The sequence below is a fragment of the Oenanthe melanoleuca genome, chromosome 5 (genome assembly GCF_029582105.1).
Source record: "Oenanthe melanoleuca isolate GR-GAL-2019-014 chromosome 5, OMel1.0, whole genome shotgun sequence".
NCBI lineage: Eukaryota > Metazoa > Chordata > Aves > Passeriformes > Muscicapidae > Oenanthe > Oenanthe melanoleuca.
Window position 1 is genome coordinate 48,890,102 of NC_079339.1, and position 20,627 is coordinate 48,910,728.

The 20,627-nt window shown below is 44.6% G+C and overlaps 1 protein-coding gene across 1 annotated transcript; it reads left to right on the plus strand.

Moving 5' to 3' along the window:
* Nucleotides 1-422: 422 nt before the first annotated feature.
* On the plus strand, nucleotides 423-20,342 carry HHIPL1 (HHIP like 1). Its single transcript, XM_056493682.1, has 10 exons — nucleotides 423-748; nucleotides 5,304-5,950; nucleotides 8,213-8,356; nucleotides 8,597-8,925; nucleotides 10,729-10,855; nucleotides 11,127-11,272; nucleotides 14,053-14,134; nucleotides 15,940-16,022; nucleotides 19,152-19,292; nucleotides 19,470-20,342. The coding sequence occupies exons 1-10, from the start codon at nucleotides 428-430 to the stop codon at nucleotides 19,871-19,873; spliced, it is 2,424 nt and encodes an 807-aa protein (XP_056349657.1). The 5' UTR covers nucleotides 423-427; the 3' UTR covers nucleotides 19,874-20,342.
* Nucleotides 20,343-20,627: the final 285 nt, after the last annotated feature.

Below are 20,627 nucleotides of genomic sequence, written 5' to 3' on the forward strand. Positions count from 1 at the left end.
GGGGCCGGGACCGGGACCGGGACCGGGACCGAGAGCTGCCGGGGCGCACGGGGCGGGGGCAGCGCCCACCTCTCCGGCCGTGTCCCGCACAGCCATGCGGAGCGGGGCGGGGGCAGCGCCCACCTCTCCGGCCGTGCCCCGCACAGCCATGCAGAGCCCACGGGCGGAGCGGGGCCGGGACCGGGACCGGGACCTGGACGGAGCGGCGCCGGGGCGCACGGGGTGGGGGCAGCGCCCGGCTGTCCGGCCGTGTCCTGGCACAGCCATGCGGAGCGGGGCGGGGGCAGCGCCCATCTCTCCGGCCGTGTCCGGCACAGCCATGCGGAGCGGGGCGGGGGCAGCGCCCATCTCTCCGGCCGTGTCCCGCACAGCCATGCGGAGCGGGGCGGGGGCAGCGCCCATCTCTCCGGCCGTGTCCCGCACAGCCATGCGGAGCGGGGCGGGGGCAGCGCCCATCTCTCCGGCCGTGCCCCGCACAGCCATGCGGAGCCCGCGGGCGGCCCTGGCGCTGCTGCTGGCGGCGGCGATCGCCCCGCGGCCGGCGCGGCCGCACCCGCAGTGCCTGGACTTCAAGCCGCCGTTCCGGCCGCCTCGGGGCCTCGCCTTCTGCCGCCGCTACTCCGAGTTCGGCTGCTGCGACCCGCACCGCGACCGCGCCCTGCTGCAGCGCTTCTACCGCCTCAGCGCCGGCCTCGACGAGCGCACCTACGCCGCCTGCGCCGGGCACCTGCAGGACCTGCTGTGCCAGGTGAGACTGCGGCGCTCCCGCTGCTCTGGGGCATCCCGCCGCGCAGGGTTCAGCCGCGCAGGGGATATCAGCAGCTGTAGGCAGGGATGCTTCTGCTTCTGCCCCACCGCAGTGCTTTGGCCCAGGTGTGTGTGTATCTGCTCATGCTGGGCTGCATCGAGCCCGGCTATGGATGCTCTGACCCAGACACGGGTGCGTTGATTCCGTGGGTGCATTGATCCTACGCGCTGGTCCAGGGACTTTGGACAGTCCAGGGAAGTGCGAGCCATGGCGTTAATTCCCGAGTCCAGCCATGGCATTAGCTCCTGGGCAGAGGCACGGGTACAGCAGCCCACACATCAGGGACAGCACACTGCCTAGGCATGTGTTCCCTGGCACTGGAAGGAGCCAGTGTATCCCAGCAGGCTTTTTGTCCTTTGGTAGTTGTCTAAGAGAGGAACAGGGATGTTGCTCTTCTTTAATTTAGGAGCAGCAGTCTCTGAGATCACTATGTGGGCAGTTACAATTTGAAAACTCTCCTCACCCTCCCAGGGTTAGGACACCAGACCTGATGAAGAAACCCACAGGGCACCTGCCTGCACAAATCTTGCTCCTTGTTATGGCCAATTGATGGGGTCAGGAGTTTTTTTTTGTGTTGGCTTGCAGCACTTTTAGCATGTGCTAATAGTCCTGGTGGTAGGTGCAGAGTAATGCCTGCAGATGTGGCCTAGGAACCTCTGCAGTGGCCATCCTGCACAGGGGGGAATTTCCACTCAGAGCTGGTGTTCTGGGGCCAGATATGATAATGGGATGATCACAGTCTGCAGAGAGCAAAGTGTCTGACCCTGTCATCAGTGGAGGCCTCACACATATGAAAATGCCCCCGAGACAGAGCAGTGGCAGCTCAGCACTGTGCAAGTGTAAACCTTAAATTAATTCAGACAGTGGAGTCTTGTCTGCTGTGCTCAGGATGGGATCAAAATGGCTTTTCAGAAATCCTGCTATTAGCATTTTGCTGGTACCTCTTGGGTTTCTTAGAGCAGTTCTCCACACCAGGTTCTAGAGAATTGACTTCTATTTCATCTCACATTGTACTGGAAGAAAAAAAAAACACATTTGTATATATTTCTGAAACAACCATAGTCTAGGAGTCCACTCCTGCTTCTGGAAGTGATAACTAAGTCTCTTGTGTTTGTCAGAAAGCCAACCACTGAAAATGTATTCAGAAGCAGAGAAACATTTCGATGTGGGAGCAATGATTCACAGAAATGTTTTGATGAGCTCAGTGCATCACCAGCCCAGATGTGGCTACAAACCACTGCCTCTGGCTACACAAGCATGTGATGGAAGTTCAGTCATTGCAAACAGTCTAGAACATTTTGCTTCTATTCATTCATTGTATATGCAATTTATATCCTAGACTTGAATTAAAAAGTGTGTTTCTGTGACTTAGCATGCTTCTGTTTCTTTCTGCTCACAATTTGTGATTTCTCTCAAATGTGATAAAATTACTTTGACAAATGTATCAGTTTGTACTTGTGAATTCCTGCCTTTTCTTGAATTCATAGAATAATAGAATAGTTTGATTTGGAAAGGACCTAGTCCAATTTCCCCTGCAATGAGCAGGGACTAGAGCTTCAACTAGATCAGGTTGCTCAACCTGTCCTTGAATATTTCCAGGAATGGGGCATCTATCTCTTCTATTCACAACCTGTTAGAGTAGTTCACCACCCTCACTGTAAACAACTTCTTTCTTAAATCCAATCTATATTTATCCTCCTTCAGTTTAAAGCCATTACCTCTTGTCCTATCACTACACTGCCTTGTAAAATGTCCCTCTCCACTTTTCTTGTGGAAGGTGCCATAAGGTTACCTTGGAGCCTTCTCTTCTCCAAAACTGCAAGAGCAGATGCCTCGCTCTGCTTCTCAGGGAGCAGCTTGCTTAAAGGCTTGAGTTTCCAGATGGAGGTGGTCTGGGAATATTAGGGATAATGTGGAAGTTAAATGCTTTTCTGAGGAGTGCTGTTGCTTCCTCCAGGCTGATAACAGCAGTAAATAAGACATTGTCTGATGTGGGTGTTCCATCAGAGTCAGACTTAGAATTCCCCAGATAAGGAGCTGCCACTGAATTCCTGGAACAGACAGGATGCATTTGGCTAGCATGTCTTAATGTGACTTGTTTTGTTTTCTGATGAGTTATTTTCATAGTACAAACTTGTTCCAGCCCTACTGAATAACTGATCAGCTGCCCATTAGTTTCCTTGGTCTTTGGACTACAACATAATTAGTTTAAAATTCATGAACAGACATCATCATTTGGAAATGACAATTTAGATCTGATATTGATCCTGAGCTCGGACTAAGGGTAGAGTTTCTTGGTATTTGGAGTTATGTGAACATGACAGGATGATGTGAAAGCTAAAGGACCACAAAATTTGCTTCAGAAGCAGAGAAATTCAGCACAGGGCATGAGGCTCCATCTCTTCCAGAATAAAATTTAGAAAATATTCACATGTCTTGAAATACCCTAGGACATGCTTAGGTACTTTCAGGCTAGTGACAGATCTCTGAATATCACTGCCAGTGTAATGCTGCTGTAATTAGCTGTATGCCACCAGGAATGTTGTAAGGAGGGAAGAAGTTGCCCACAACTTCTATTCAGACACACCTGAGGCTGTGGTGAAGAGCCTGCAGTGGCAGAGACAGGGAATCCATATCTCTGGGCTATTTTTAGTTCTGATGCTGAGGCCAGGAATTGCTTTATAATGCATAAGATCACTGCTTGCATTGAAAGAGGGTTTCAGAGAATGAGGTACAACTGAGTACTCAAGTGAGGGGCCTCCTCTCTCTGCATGGGAAACCTCCATAGGCAGCAACAGACTGAGCTCCCACCCAGCCCTCGTCAAATTCCCTTTCTGTCTCATTTCAATTTGTTTTCTAGGGCCAATTTTTCAGTCATTACAAGTGAATTGACAAATGCTCTGTCTCTTTCTGTCCCTGGCACACCTCGTGTAACCAAGCCGAGTGTGTTACCCAATCTGCCTGTGTAATTTCAGTGTTTTGTGTCACAAGCAATCTTCTTCTTACCACATTAATTGCTGCTCATTTGAAAGCATAATAACCTTCATTTTGCAATGAATGGCTTGACATTCCAGGAGGAAAGCTTATTGTACACTAATGATCTGTTATATGGCCTCTCAGTTTATTATGGTGTGTAATGGAAAATAAAATAAAAATTAAATATTGTGTATGCTTATCAGCTAATTTAAACAGTTCAGAATCTCAGATGCTATATCTTTTCAGCTATTGAATAGTGTCGTAATCTGCAGTAAGAAATATTTCCCTACAGATCTAGAAATAGCTCCCTATTTTTTTTTTTAATTAAGCTGGTTTTGCTCAGTAAAAGAAGAAACAATGACAGATAAGAATTTTAAAATACAGAATTTATTTAAGTAGTAGTTTCTCTTCTGACCTTTGTTGCCTCAGGTATTCATCAAAATATAACTTTGAAAGAAATTGAACTTCCACAGTGTCATGTTGCATAATTTGAAGAGCACTTTTGAGGTGCTTGTTGGGAAGATGCATTATAACTGGAAAATATTGTGTTTATTACAAGCAAAAACCCTTACAAAACAGAACTGAGTCACTTTGGTCAGTTTGCAACTTACAGTTTTTTATAAGAAGCTTTTTCATAAGGAAAATGTGTCTGTAGAGTTCTCATCATGGAGATTACAATGAGCTGTGTGAACTTGATCCAGCCCTTAAGCAGATTTCCAAGGCTGCACCTTCCATAAACAAGGGCTGAGCTGCAGCTGCTGCCAGTGGACCTTGCCTGGATTATGGCCCTTTTGTGTCTGAAATCCTGTAACCTCAGCATCCCTCGCAGAGCTTGTGACCCACGTCATGATCATGAGAAGCCTTTCATCTCTCCTGGCTGGGGATATAAATCATCTGTAGGCAAAGGCCACCACCAAAGGCAGCTGGACCCAGGCAAGGATGGAGTTCTCCCCTCCTCCTCCACTTTCACATCCCACTCCTTCCAAGCTGTAAATCACATCCATGTATGAGGTGTATGCCTGGATTATCAGATTATGAGGTATGAATGTCCCAGGCTTTGGCCCTGATGGCCTTTCCCATTCTATTGTCAGTGTGGAGATCTTAGCTGAATCTTCTCAGCTAACTCTTTAGTTTCACTTCTGTTCTGTGATGAATCTTATTATTTCATAGATAAAGTCAGAGCTTCCAAGGAATAAAAATCTCTTTTTCCCCAGTGCAGTCTGTTAGGGTGATGTAGCAACACAGGCATCATTGCAGGTTGTTTTTTAAAAAAAGTTCTGTGGTTAGAATAAATGAGTAACAGCTTGAGGAAGTCAGCTTTCACCAGGAATACTGAAGATAATTTCCATGAGTGCTGAGAAAAACTCCCTTCTAAAATCTTTCCCTCTGTTAATATATCTTTAGGATAAACCTCAACATATCTTGTAATTAAGATGAAATATCTCCAATTAGTATCACTGCTCAGCTGTTTCAAATCTGGTCCAAGAAATGCCTTGAAGCCTTTTCTCCCTCCCTCTAGGAATGCTCTCCATATGCAGCTCACTTGTATGATGCTGAGGACCCCTCCACCCCGGTGAGGACGATACCAGGGCTGTGCCAAGACTATTGCGTTCAAGTGTGGCAAAACTGCCGCTCCATCTTCCGCTCCCTCTCCGCGGAGCCGGAGTTAATCGCGCTGGAAAACGACGCGGCCAAGCTCTGCCGCTACCTGTCCCTGGAGGACGGCGACTACTGCTTCCCACAGCTGCTGGCTAACCAGAACCTGAACCAGAACCTGGGCCGGGTGACGGCGGACGCCGAGGGCTGCCTGCAGCTCTGCCTGGCCGAGGTGGCCAACGGGCTGCGCAACCCCGTGGCCATGGTGCACGCCAACGACGGCACGCACCGGCTCTTCGTGGCCGAGCAGCTCGGCCTGGTGTGGGCCTACCTCCCCGACGGCTCCAGGCTGGAAAAGCCATTTCTGAACATCAGCGAAGCTGTGCTCACCTCACCTTGGGAAGGAGATGAGAGAGGGTTCCTGTGTATCGTCTTCCATCCTAAATTCAAGTTTAACGGGAAAGTGTACGTCTACTACTCAGTCGAAGTCCGTTATGAAGAGAGGATCCGAATCAGTGAGTTCAGAATTTCTCCTACTGACATGAATACCTTGGACCACGGTTCTGAAAGGTATTGTACACAGGTTTCTCTGGCAAAAGAAGTTAAGATCTTAGAGGGCAACTTGTGCATTTTTAAGGACTATTAATGAATGAGACTTATTTAGTTTAATAGCTAGTTTAATAGTTATATTTAGTTTTTTGCATTCCATGTTAGTCCAAGTCCATGTCTAGTGTACTGAGGTGTGTGTGTCCTCCATGGATGAACTGCAAGTGTTCAGGGATAAAACACATACAGTTCTCAGTTTTGGCATGTCAGAGGATTTAACTAAACATGGATTAAGCATTATTTATAGTTAGTATTTTGAGGTTATTGCTGGCTGGGGCTTGGAGGTTTATTTGTTTGTTTCATACTTTTATGATTATTATTATTTAAAATAGACTTCTGCGAAGCATGAGTGAAATTCATTCCAAAGCCTCAGGTTTCCAAAATTGCTATAAACAAACTAAGTGATACCAGAGCAAAGATGGATTTGGCCCCATATTTCTTTATCTGAACCAAAACTCAACCCTTTGATATTACAAATTTAATATCAAATAAAATAAAACACAAGTAGCTATATTATTACTGAGTGCATTTTAATTGGAAATGTCATTTGTTTGAGTCTAGTCTTGCAGTTGTTCCACACAGATGATGAAAGACTTGTTTGTGGAGTCCAACTCATAGATTAAGAACCTGTTTCAGAACTATGTTATAGAATCACCATTTTAAGAGATCCTTGAATATTACTAATGCTAAGATTATTTGGATTTTGTTAGGGGCTTTCCAAACACCCAGCTGTGGATGATTCTGGGTCAAAAATGCACATAGCCTAATGATAGAGAGGGGATACTGGTTTATAAAGCAATTACAACAATCCTGTGTAAACAGCACTGTAGATGACAGGTTGGAGGATTTACAACGTGGCACTCAGGAAAGCGAATCAGAAACCTGCAGACATGGACAGCCCATGAGCTGTCTTGTTTAACAATCCTCAGGCTCTATGTTTGTAACAATTTCTGTGCTTACTTAGCTTATGCTTGGTATGGCAAAAGCTTAAGAAAGCAGAATTGTGGTCCTGTTGTGCTTGTATAGGCACAGGTCCCACTGACTTCATCCTGAGCTGCTGCCCAAGAGGGAGCTCAGGCTGACGTGTGGTGTGCACAATGCATGTGTCTGTTTATCCTCAGATGTTCCTCAATGCCTTTTGATTTTTTCCATCTTCTTTGGGAGGCTGGGGAGGATTCACCTTTGTGTCCATACAGGATCCTCCCTCACTCCTTCTGTCAGCTGGAACCTGTGCATTCTTGCAGTTACCTTAACACAGAGGTGCTGACATTTAACAGGGGGTGACAATAACTCCATAGCTGGGTTCCTTCCCACAACTCAGCATAACTACCAACATTTAACAAGGGGAAAAAACTGTCCAAAAATGAGGTGGTGTAAGTAAATGTTGTAATTTGCTTTTGTAGTTATTGAGATGCACTGCCAGTATCAAATCTGGACTTTTTTAGAAGCTGGAAATAATAAACTTCCATTGTTATCCCTGGGAATATCCACTCCGTGTCTTTGTAGCTTTACCATTCTATAAAATTATAATTTATGTATTTTCCCCTTTCATGCTATGGAGGGGGTTCCAGGTGCATAAAATAGACAAATAAAATAGAGAGTTTGAGGTTAAAATTGAGTTAAATTTTGTTGGCACTGATTTGAATAAGCTTTAGTAAACTCAGTTTGTGGATGGGACTTCTTGTAACTGCTCTTTAAATTCATAAGATTCTGACTGTATAATTTTCATTTAGGGATTCTTCTCTCTTTAAGAATTTAACTATTCCTTAATGTTTGAAGAGTTTTATATTTGCCTTGAAAGTGCCTGGAAGGACAGATGCACAGATGGACTGGAGTCCTTTCTCTTACAATTTCCAATTGGTTATAAGCTCAAATGCCTTTTCTTTAATAAATTATAAAAAAATTAAAAAGAAGTTTAACAAGGAGGAAGAAAGAATCAGAGGAAAAGTTTAAGTAATTAAAAGTATATTTTGTCATGTGATTTCCCAGACTTTCCATATTACACAATTTGGTGTTTCTGTAATCTGGAAAATATGTTGAAACTATTTAAGGTTAAAAAATCAGCTGTGCCCAAGAAAAAATTCAGCAACATGGATATGGAGGAATTTGTATCAAAACCAATCTGTTGCTGCTTCCATCTGTCAAGAGCTCATTGTTGTGACGTTGCTCTGCTCTTTGCATAGTGCTTGTGCAGTAGGTAATTGCTTTCTCCCTATTTTCACTCAGGATAATCCTTGAAATAGAAGAACCTGCTTCCAACCACAACGGAGGAGAGCTGCTCTTTGGAGATGATGGGTATCTCTATATCTTCACTGGAGATGGAGGCATGGCTGGGGATCCCTTTGGCACCTTTGGAAATGCCCAGAACAAGTAAGAGTGGATCCACCCCATGGCAGCTCCAGAGTGTGGAAAATCAATGTCAGCTACCTAAAGACTGTTCAGGGGCAAATGCAATTCTCTTGAAATGGTTCTTTTTTCAGAGATACTCAAAAACTTGCCTTTCCTAGAACAGAAAGAATGAAACCCTAGACTTCCCAAACCGCCCTCTCTGATTTTTTGCCAAGGTCTAGTCTTGTTATTTTCTCCTTTTCATTTCTTGTGCCGACACAGATCAGCCCTGCTGGGCAAAGTGCTGCGGATCGATGTGAACAACAACGACCGGGGGCCCCGGTACCGAATCCCGCCTGACAACCCTTTTGTCAGCGACCCCACGGCTCGCCCCGAGGTCTACGCCTACGGAGTCAGGAACATGTGGCGCTGCTCCTTCGACAGGGGCGACCCTCACACCAGGGCAGGGAAGGGGCGCCTCTTCTGTGGAGATGTGGGGCAGAACAAATACGAAGAGGTCGACATCGTCGAGAAAGGGAAAAACTACGGCTGGAGGGCGAGGGAAGGGTTCAGCTGCTACGATAAAAAACTCTGCGCCAATTCGTCCTTGGGTAAATAGAGGTGCTCTCGTTTTTAACTCCTGCCTTCAAAGCCTGGCTGCTTGGTGGTCAACACACCTTTTTGAGATGTAAACCTCTGCTGGCTCTGTCTAGAAGAGAACTTGGCTTGGGCATAAATACTGAAAGTACAAATGTTACCGTTTCTGAGTTAGGAGGAAAGTGAAACATGCTAGCTGTTGTTTTTCTAGGTGATTGGTGATGTTAGTGAAATTACTTTGTGATTCTGTGCTTTAGAGGGACAACTTCATTTTGCCACATAAAATAAGCTTTTGTGCAGCAGCAAGAAAAATTTAGGAGGAATTGTATCTTTCTCCATAACTCACAAGTAGTGTCCTTATTTTAAAGAATGAGAGAAAAACACTGACTGATCAACCATTATGCACGCTGCCTGCTTTGCAGGTAACTGAATGTATGGTGTATTTTTGTTTCTTTTAGCTATGCCGCAAAGGAAAGCCTCATTTTATTTTCATTTCTTTAAACTATTCAAAACTGGATTGAGGGTGTTTTCTGGCTGGCTAAATTCCAGTGAACATGTGAACTCAGAACATTCTGAATTGCAAGGGACCATGTCTTTTGCTGGAACCTCTTCTCAGAGATTCAGGGGGGGAGTGGAGTGGTCTGGCACTGATTTGCATTAGCTGAGATTCTGATTCTTTTCTCTTCTATGTGCTGTGTGTTGTTTAATTTTTTTTTCCTAATATTAACTCAATTATACTTTAAATTCTTTCCTTTTATTAACTTTGCTATGAGTACGAGAATGGTTAAGTATTTTTTTATAAAAATGTCAAGAGCAAGGAGCAGACTTTTTTCACTCCCTGTTCTGAAGCAGTGTTCAGGGAGTTCATTTATTGCTCTCCTGTGTGACAGAATACTCCACATGAGCATTCATGGCAGACACTTTACTGAGGTCTCCAGGGATTCAGAGCAATTTTTGATGACTTTAGAGACCCTTTGTTAGAACAGTGAAATGTCACAGCCCCTTCAGAATGATAAGTACAGCTGAAGTGTAGAAAACACCTGCTTTAGTGGAAATTCCCCTGGTGAAAATTCCTTGCTGGCAGTGCTGCCGGGTTTTCTACTTGCAGCATCTGCTACATGGGCAGGGAGAAAGGCTGTGAGGATGAGGGGGAAGGGGTGCCATGAGGTACCTGTGAGCCAGGAGTCTCAGAATAAAGGGGAGGAAGCGTCTAATGGAGACCCTCAAAATCAGGACATCTCTCTCCGTTTTACATTTGTCTTATGTTATAACTTATATTTCACTATGAATATGCCAGTACCACATCATTCATGCCTTTGCCATCCCATAAATATTTGATGGCCCTTTCAAGTTGCTTCTCCATCTCAGAGGAACAGAAGCTATTTGTGCTGACATCTGACATATCTTTTCATCAGTGCCTGCAGTCTGGAGTCACCCATCTCTTTTTTTTCCTTTTACCACCTAAACAAAGCTGCATTGGGCAAACATCTCCTGCATGGGTGCAGTGACTCCAGGAGTAACCTGTGCATCTGTAGCTAAGCCAGACAAGCTCTGTAGAAATAGAAGTGGCACTAACAGAGATGGATTGCAGTGGGATGAGAAGGGCTCAGGAGAGTGCTGTCGTGGTAAGGGGCAGGGCAATCTCATGTGATTCTGAAAAGGTGAAAATCAAACTAAATACAGCTCCACTGGCAATTCATTTAAATAGAAGATGCACCAGGGAACTTGATTGTACTCTGCCAGTCTCAGAACAATCGAGATAAAGAGCTATTCTGCAGCATGTGCAAAACAAGTCACAGATCTTTTCTGCCCTACAGATGATGTGCTTCCAATTTATGCATATCCACACAAAATGGGGAAATCTGTCACGGGAGGCTACGTCTATCGAGGCTGTGAGTCTCCAAACCTGAATGGCCTGTACATATTTGGTGATTTTATGAGTGGGTAAGTAAACACTTAGGACACTCATGAAGTTGTACCCCCAGCCAAAATCCAACCCTCCCCTCTGTTTTTTTCATGTGCTTTTGTTGCTCTTGAAAGACAAGGGGTTGCAGGGTATATAATACATTTGGGTTAATATTGACAATCTTACACTCTTCAGAGAAGCTTACTGCAGCTAGTGTGGGTAGGAAGCATTAAATATCCTTTCAGGTGTCCATGCTAATACTCATAAATCCTCTGGGTCAGGCTGTAGAAGTGTTCTTTTGCCTTGCAGACGCCTGATGTCTTTGAAGGAGGATCATGCTACTGGAGAGTGGCAGTACAGTGAAATCTGCATGGGGACAGAACAAACGTGCATGTTCCCTGGGCTTATCAATAACTATTATCAATACATCATCTCCTTTGCTGAAGATGAAGCAGGTAATCTTTTGACTTTGTGTCTCACTGAATGATGTTCTTCTGGTTTCTCTTCAGAATAAAGCACCAGAGAAGGGATCAGAGAGGACTCCTGGCAGGCAGCAGGTAGTGGGGAGGCACAGCACGAGTCTTTAAAATGCCAGATTCCCAGCATCTCCCAAAAATCAGACCAAAGTTACAGTGCTAATTTTGAGGTCTCTGTGCCATACAGTGCCTGCAGTGGGAGTTGGAGAATCAGTTGCCTTGGGACTGAGTCTGGTGTGCTGGACATGCTGCTGCCCACACACCTTCCTTCTGGAGAACAGGGAGCAGAGGGGGCAAGTAGAGTAAAACAAAGCTTAGAAAAGAAACCTCATTCTTCACAGTGTCATGCCATGGGGAAGGTAGGCCCTGGGAGCCTGAGAAGCTGATACCCAAGGGAGAGCAAGTCTGTCTTCTTGTCTAGTCAAGAGGTCTGTGAGCATTATTAATGGATACAGGGAAGCAGATGTCATGAATGGCAATTATCTATCTGCTCACCCTGGGCTGGGGTATTTGTACCTCTCAAGGTGAAGCAGAACAAAAGCCTATGTTATGTCTTGAGTGAGGCATCAGCAAGAGAGTCTTTAAGTCCATATTTTATCAGTGCCAGCTGGGATTTTGCCTTGCATAGGACTGAAGGATAGTCTCACTGGAGCTCTGCTGTGTTTTCTTGGCTGGGGACATTTTGCTTCCTAGAAGGGAGCTGCTGTGATTTGAAGAGGAGGAAACAGAGAGTCCTGGGGTGAAAGCTGGTGGTGTCTCCTGTTGATGGCACAAGGGTGCTGCAGAATGTGGCTGGCAGCAGGCAGAGGATGAGCCCCACAATGTGTGCTTCATGTGCAACCCAGCAGTGCAGGAGCTGTGCTCTGCCCTGCTCCTGGGAGGTCTTGGCTCGTGATCACAAGCACCTGCTTCCAGAATGCCTCAGCTTTTAAACATCTGTTTTTTCCTGCAGATTATGTCAAGTTTGGATGTTGCTCAAATCATATAAATGCAAATTTAATCATGTGAATGCAAATCCTCCAAGTTAAGTGGTAGCTTGAAAGTCTGATTTTTTTTTAGAGTTAAATTCCATTTTCTTTAATGGTTAATATTCATGGAATTTAGAGCTATTTCACAGTGCTGTAGTGAAAAGGATAACTTACCCTGTAATCAAATAACTTAGTTCAAATCAGCTTTATGCCAAGTGCAATATCAAGCTGTTGATTGAAGCCCTTGCTCATGCACATGAGGATGATGTCCCTCATCCTGTGCTTGTCAGCAGAGTCTGGGCAAAGCAGGGGTTAAACACTGCCACCTTTTTGCCCTATGCTGTGCTTTTTGGGCTGGAGTCACTTTTCAGAGGTAGTTAATTGCCTTGTTTTTGCTTTGTAGTAATGGAAAGAAATCTGTTGATAACAGTGTAGTGAGGTTGCTTTATCTGCTGTGAACAGCCTTCTCTTGCACCTTTTTTGTATGCTGGGAATCTCAATTTTTACCAGTTTGCCACACAGTTTATTTTAACAGGGTTTATTTCACAGAAGCATTTAAGTTTTGGGGTTGTTGCTCTGATGAATGTTAATCTACCTGGTGCAGTGGTTGTGGATATGTCATGGGGAGATCTCTATTTTTGGCCAGCAGAACACGTCAGAGACACCCCAGGCACTGTGCCTGTGGGTCACATGTGTGTAGCCTGTGTGCTTCATGGCCTGAGCATCCAAACCCCTGCCTGATAACTCCCAGGGAAGAGGGGCAGGATGTAAAACACACATCACCACAAAACTCAGTGCCAGGTGTTTCCCATCCCCATTTGGACCAAGACTGCCTCTGGCCTGTCATTAATGAAGCTCACCAGAAAAAGGAAGAAACCAGCCAGGGATAGCCAAAGGTTTCTGCCCTGGTATTGTCCAGAGGGGCTCAGCCCAGGGCAGCCCAGGAGAGCAGGTAGGAGGATGGAGGCTCAGCCTCTGCTTCCACTGACTGCCTACACATTCCTTTGCTCACACTAACCTCTTTGTTCTTCCCCTCTTCCCCCGGATTACCCATACAACACCCAAGAAAATCTTCCTTATTCACTAAGCAAGTCTATATTGCCTATATGTCTATTTCTCTCTTTTATAAAAAATATTGCAAATATATGTTTTTCCCTGATCCTTTTTGTTGCACCTCTGAAACACTTGAGCTCTCACAAGAGTGCCAGAAGGACTGTTTATCCCAGTCTCCCCTGCACAACAGGAGAAGAAGGATAGAAATGCAATTAAGAGAAAATAAGTCAAATAAATGGTGATGGACATTGTTTGGTTGAAGGTTGAGCCCTGCACATATGACCTGACAGAGCTGTGATGAATCAAATGTCTTTTGTGTGAGATATGGCTCACCCTGTGAGTGTGCCACAGAAACCAAAAGCAAAATCTTGTTCTCCTGTAATTCACACCAAAGGAATGCTTCGTTCAAATGAACACAAGACAGTGAACTTTCTTAATTTCCTTTCCTTTCATTTTAATAAAAGTAACTCAGGGTTTGACTGTTTTATATTAGAGAGGTCAAAGGACAGAGATCATCATGAGATGACACGGAAGGGCAGGTAAACCTGCAATGGAAATTTGTCCAAATAGTAGCTCGTGACAATCTGTAAAGCTGCCACTCACTAAGAGTATTTTATGCCAATGGACTGCAGCTGAGCTCTCAGACCTGTGATACCAAGTTAATGCCTTTGTGCTGTACAGGACAGAAACTCCATGGACAGTTTTCATGGGTGTGTCTGTTTTGTTTTTTTTTATCAGGGGAATTGTACTTCCTGTCTACTGGTGTACCAAGTGCCACAGCTCCCCATGGAGTGGTGTACAAAGTGGTGGACACCTCCAGGTATGAGATGTTCTTGTTGCAAGGCCTGGTGATGGTGCAGTGGGTCCTGGCATGGGTGTGATGGTGTGGGTGGGATGAGTTATTTTGGCTGACTGATTAACTCTCCTCCCATGCTGAGCCCTTCTGAGTTCCTTCCAATCGAGGAACATCTGGAGCAACCCATCGTGGGTCTGCTTTGCTGCTGCAGTCATGGGGGTCTACTCTGCATGGTGCCAAATTTTTATGATTTTTATGGGGCTTGTTGGTGTTATGTGGGTTTGGAGATTTCCTGAATGCTATAGGAGTATTTTATAGGTGGCTTGTCTTTCTTGGGCAAAGTTTCTCTAGATTCCTGCCCAAGAGGAGGCTGTTTTTCTCAAGGTGTTTATTTTGAGTTCCTCTCCATCCCTTTTTTCATCTCCCACAAGAGCCCTGTGCCCCCAGGCCACTGCAGCCAAAGCTGGACCAGCAAGACCTGCAGTGCTTTTTGGGCAAACCAGATGAATATAAAAAAGTGCATTCTTCTTAGTGTTTCAAAGAGCATTATGGATTGGGCAAGAAAACAGGACTGTTTTTACATCTCCTGGATTCCATGTGCCTGTATCTGAGACTGGGCAAGGCAGGGAGTAGCTGTGTTTTGTGGGAAGACTTACAGCTGTTTTTTCCATCTTCCTGTTTTTAAAGTGTTACTATTATTGGCTAAACACCAAGCTACTTTCAGCCAGAAACAGAGAGTAAGATTTTTGTAGCTTTTTTATTTTAATGGATTAAATCTACAGCTTTAGCTATCTGAGGATTTTGAACCAAACCACTTGTCTAGTTTTATGTTGAAGCCAGTCCCAAAAGTTAAAAAGCCCCCAGATCTGTCATGTGTTTCCTCCAACTCTCCTCTGTCAGGAGCATTTTCCATTATCTAATGCAACGGAAGAGTTCCTGTAAACTATGTGTTAAGAAGCTGGTATTACGCAATCTTTGCAAAAATAAAGAAAGCAGGAGTCAAACAAGCTGTAAGTTTAAGTTTAAAAAAAGTTTCATTCGTGTTCAGAGTACCAAAAAAAGTCACTGGAAAATTCCTTAAAGTAGGGAACGTCCTTGTGTAGACAGCGGAGAGAGAAGCTCTCTGACTTCTGCAGAAATGCAAATGCAAACAATCCTAATGTTATAGCCTCCAAATGCAAACATCATGAATTTTTGAACCAATTCAAAAACCCCTGAAGAAGTCTGTGGATTACCAAGGCATCTGTCATAGGAAAAAGTGGTGATGAACTGGATGTGACTTCCCAGAAGTGAGATACATCTCTGTGGCAAACAAATTGTGTCAAAATAAAGCCCCATACTAAGAAAAAGTCTCTGGAGGAGACACTTAGAGCTCTTTTCTGAAACTAATGCATTTTTGGCAAGACATTTATTTGGGCTTTCTGTATGAATAATAGTGTGTTATTTTGCTTCCGTGAAAACAGTCTGAGATCTTGCATACACAAGATCTTTGTGTCAGATGTTCAACATATACTGCCTAGTTTTGTAATTTTTATTTTCACTTTGATTAATCTCCTTCTGTAGTGCTTGAACCTGCCAAAGTTTTATTTCCTTAATGGCTTCAATAGTGGCAACTGAAAACCGACAGAGGACTCCACTGCCTTGTGAATATTTGGACTTTCATCAATGGTGATCTGTGATTCTTTAGTTATTTTTTCTGCATAAGAGATTAGTTGCATCATTTAAACAGATTTTTTTTCCAATAAGAATAATATTCTTAAAAAACAATGAGAAGCAGAGTGTTGAGGAAAGGAATTAATTGTGCAGTGTATGTGTTTCTTTTTTTCAAGGACAGCCCCACCAGGAAAATGCCAAGTTGAGCCATCTCCAGTGAAAGTCAAAAGCAAGCTCATCCCGTTTGTGCCAAAGGAGAGTGAGTGTAACTCTTGCTGTTTATTATTGGTTCATGGTAGCTGGCAGTAGATACAAACTCCAGAGTTGAACTATCTCTCCACACATGTGGAGACTACCTAAGACTTCACTCTTCAGGGTATCCTCAAAATTAAATCTTTCCAGATGTTTTGGATCTGAAGAGTTGGTTCAAGTAAGTCATACAGTGTTTCCCCTTTCCCAGCCATGTGAAATTTGCTTTGTAGTTCCTGAGCCTGTTCATTTTCCCTTTTTCATGCTACACATTTCATTACCACCAGCTTGTTTCCCTGTAACTGTCCCTGTCCACAGACCCAGTGCTCAATGGTACTTTTCAGTGACAAGTGATTTTTTGCAGTAGCTTCAGGTAGTGGAGAGGATACGATGGGTAAAGGGTTGGGAAGTAGTTCATTGAGCAAGATGAGAGCTGAGTCATTGCTAGCTGAAAGTGAGAAAATATGGGATGAGAAAATGCTCCCTAAAGAATCTGTGATCACACACTGAGGTGAACTTTTGGCTTACCCAAGCCCTTCTGGGCATTTTGATTGCATCATGCTACATGGAATATTGTACTGCTAAAGCTGGAGGAGTCAGTGGTGGAGCTGAATCTGCAGCTTTTATGTGAGGTACAAAATACCTAAACAAAATATTAGGATCTCAAAAGTAGAGTAGGCAGTACCACTGTTCTTTTCCCGTGTGCATTTAATTTACACATGTAAGTACCTAGGCAGCACCCCAGCAAATTGCCTTCCAAATCCATGTCCATGAACTTTGTCACAAAGCTAGTGGTACTGCAGGAACTCTAAAGTCTAAAGGATACTTTTATTTAATTTTTAATTATCTTAATCATGTTACATTGCATTTGAGTTACTAACAGTTCCTACAGCTTTGGCTTCAGGGAATAATGAGGGCACTCAGCACCTTGCAACACTGAGTCTTTAAGTGGAATAAAGTCTGAGGCTAATTATTGAATGCTGACTTGCCTGAGCACTCAGTATCTTCAGAGACATTCTCCTTTTCTAGCTGTTCAGACAGTTTCCAAATATTAGTAACTTGGTTCATGTTCAACCATTTTTGTCTGTTTCTGCTTATGCATTATTCTCTATGCAAGTCCCAAGTTCAGATTTTTAAACATGTATAATTAAATATTTTGGGCTTATTTATGAGGTAGTTTTTGTTGTAAATTAAAACTTAGAAATGGTGGGAGAGATTCTACCAAGTGTCTCAAGAACTACACTCCTTTTAGTGAAAAATAAGCATGACCATTTTGATTCAGAAGCATGCAAACAAGGATGTGTAGCTATAAATATTTATTGTTTTGGTTAGTATTTAGTCTGAATGTAACAGAATCACCAGGGGCATGTGTCTTGTATTAGCTATGAGTGCATTTTTTGGAAGTGTATTTAATAATAGTTTAATAAAGAGTATTATATAATCACAACTTGATCCATTGAGGTGAAAAGCACTTCCAGGTGACCATTAGCTTTCATACAGTCCTACACAGTATTCAATCAATCCCAGGGTTTTAAACTACTTTGCCAGACCAGGCTCCAGCAAATGAGCTGTGCACAGGTAAGGCTTTCAAGTTGGTTTCTTGCCTTGAGAACCATAGCTTTCAAAGGAAGGAAATATTTTCATGTAATGAACACAATTCCTTTTCACAGAGCATTCTTTGGAAAAATATGGACCACTGCAAGGGTTTGTCTTTTGGGGAAGACAGTGATATTTTTCCTCCTCTCTGTACTACAAAACAAATGATGAATAAGAATGCATAAATCTGGGATATAATTCAAAGTCATGATGTCTTTGCAAATGTCTGTGACACTGTCCCAGCTCTGTTGAATGTTACTCCATGAAATTCTGAATTGCTTCCTTCTGGTAAAATAAAACTTATTTTTAAGCTAAAAATAAAGCACATGTGAATAAGCAAGTCCAGTAACACCTGGAAACTGTGACAGCAAAGAATTTTCATCTCTTCAGAGTTCAAGGCTCTTTTATTTTTTTCTTTTTTTTCATAAGGAAGAACAAACCCAACCCCAAATCCTGTTTTATGTGTTGTCCTGGCAACTCCGTTCCTCTTGCACATTCCAGTTGCCAGAGAGAATTGATTTTGAATGTTTCCTATTTCAGCTCCTCTGAATAAAGCATCTGGCCCAGTGGGGAGGCCATGCTCTCCTCTGGTAATGATCCAATCCTTAGTAATGAAGAGAAGAGCAGAAATAGTGCCTGTCTGTAAAAAAGCTTTCAGCAGCTCTTCACCAGGATATGGCGAAGAGCTCCTCTCCTGACTGTGAAACTCCAGCACCTACCCTTTAAGGGCCAGGCTGACATTTGCCAATAAACCCCTTGGAGCTCCCTTTTTGGGAGAGGCTCAGTGCTGGCATTCAGCCCTGCAGTCCTCTCTGCTAACTAAAAGCAGCCAACATTTTTCACTGAGGAAATATCGCTAGGAGTGTTGCTGCTTCTCAACAGGATCAGTTAGGCAAATTCCAATAAATTAGTTAAATAAGCCAAAAATCAGTGCTGGTTTAGTATAGTTGTCTTCAACCCAAAGAGTGACAAACTCATGGTTCTCTGGCTTTTCCCCTGTTATAAATGAGAAACAAAAAGTCTCGATATTCAGCAAAACTTAGATTGCTTTATTTTATATAGACAGAGCAAGCAGTGTGCTGGGAATACATGGGGGCCACTGACCACTCTATGCTCCACCAAACTTTGGTTTGCAGCTCCCTATTATAGCATGGTTTCCTTGTAGTCATCAATAATTGTTATTTTTTTGTTGTCATTATTTTGCCAGGTAAGCAGTGGTGGTCTGTGGGATCACTGGACGATGTGAGTCTCTTGCAATTTGTCAAGTCCCATAGATAACCATGTGGTCTTGGTAGATAAGGAAATGGCAGAAGTCAGGACTTAGGGATAGGCTTCAATTGATTACACAAAGGCAGGAAACCTGATTTTGCAGAATCTGTTGGGCTGTGTGAAAGCCTTGTTCTGCAAGCTGTCAGTAGATACAACTTATTTAGAAAACATAATATTCATAACATATTCTGCTTCATTTCAGACCTAAGTATTCTGGTTTATACAAACCCCAATACTTTCATGATTAACACGAATCTTTTATCAATTATCACAGAGTTTATAATGAAAACACCGACGGCACATCCGCGGCTGAAGAGCACGACGCCGAGGGCAGGCGAGCCGCAAACTCCCCGCACGCCGGCGGTGGACGGGGCGGGCGGAGCCCCGGGGAGCCGGAGCGGGGCTGCAGAGCCCGGTGGCAGAGCCACGGGCAGCCGGAGCGGGGCTGCAGAGCCCGGTGGCAGAACACCGGGGAGCCGGAGCGGGGCTGCAGAGCCCGGTGGCAGAGCCACGGGCAGCCGGAGCGGGGCTGCAGAGCCCGGTGGCAGAGCCACGGGCAGCCGGAGCGGGGCTGCAGAGCCCGGTGGCAGAGCCACGGGCAGCCGGAGCGGGGCTGCAGAGCCCGGGCAGCGGCGGAGGAAGAAGCCGCCCGGCAATGGCTCGGTGCGGCTGGTGCGGCGGGGCCGGCGGGGCCGCGCCCGCGGCAGGGTGGAGATTTTCATCGACGGCGAGTGGGGCACGGTGTGCGACGATGGCTGGGGCTCGGCCGCCGCCGCCGTGGTGTGCCGCCAGCTCGGCTTCCCCTACGCGGTGCGGGCCGCCAAGAAGGCAGAGTTCGGGCAGGGCAGCTCCCTGCGCATCCTCCTGGATGATGTGCAGTGCTCCGGGCAGGAGCGGACGCTGCTGGAGTGCGCCCACGCCGCGGTCGGCACGCACAACTGCTCACACGAGGAGGATGCTGGCGTGGTGTGCAGCCGGGAGGAGGTGACACAGTGACTGGAGGGCAGGGCGGGGCAGCTGAGGGACTTGGAGCACATCCCTTTCTTGCCCAACCCTCTAAACCAGACGCTGTATTGAGGAGGGTGTGCCCTGCCTTGAGGATGCTGCATCTGTTCAAAGTAATCTTGTGTTTCCTTCATGTTTGTCCCGTGCATCTGCTTCAGAGGGGAAAAAAAAAAAAAAGTAAAATAAATCACTAAATTGAGTGTGTTGTGGGCAGGGATTGCATTTCTATGGGTTTTTTTTTTTTTGTAATAAGAAATCCCCAAGCGTCAGCCTTTATAAATCAGAAAAGAGATGCATCCTGTTGCCCTTTCCCATTTCAAAATACAACATTCTTCAGCTGTGCTTCACAATGTTTTGGCAGAAGATATATTCCCAAATGACTGTGTTTCACTCTTACAGAAGCATTTGCATTGTTTGCCTTGCTTTGCCACCTGCAGCTCTGAACTGAGGTTTCTAAAGATGTGCCTTTCTAAACCTGTGCCTTTCTTTGCAAATCACAAAAGTATATAAATTTTTTTAAACTTTCCACTTACTAGCTTAAAGGAAAATTATTTTTCTGTAATGCTTTTTTGGTATAAGCCTATTGGTCATCAAGAATAAGTAAAATCAAATTATTAAGAAGAAATCATAGTGTACTGCATGGAAAATATTTCTGCAGTTTACATTAGCCTAAGTGAAAAGAAAATCTAACCTTTTTTACATGAACAGGATTAAAAATTTGTCCCTTTTTAGATGAAGGGGATCA

Coding starts and splice junctions, on each gene's coding strand:
- HHIPL1 (XM_056493682.1), top strand. CDS start 428: ATGCGGAGCGGGGCGGGGGCAGCGCCCATCTCTCCGGCCGTGCCCCGC. Junction 11,273..14,052: donor CTTTGCTGAAGATGAAGCAG/GTAATCTTTTGA, acceptor TTTTTTTATCAG/GGGAATTGTACTTCCTGTCT. Junction 16,023..19,151: donor CCCGTTTGTGCCAAAGGAGA/GTGAGTGTAACT, acceptor CAATTATCACAG/AGTTTATAATGAAAACACCG.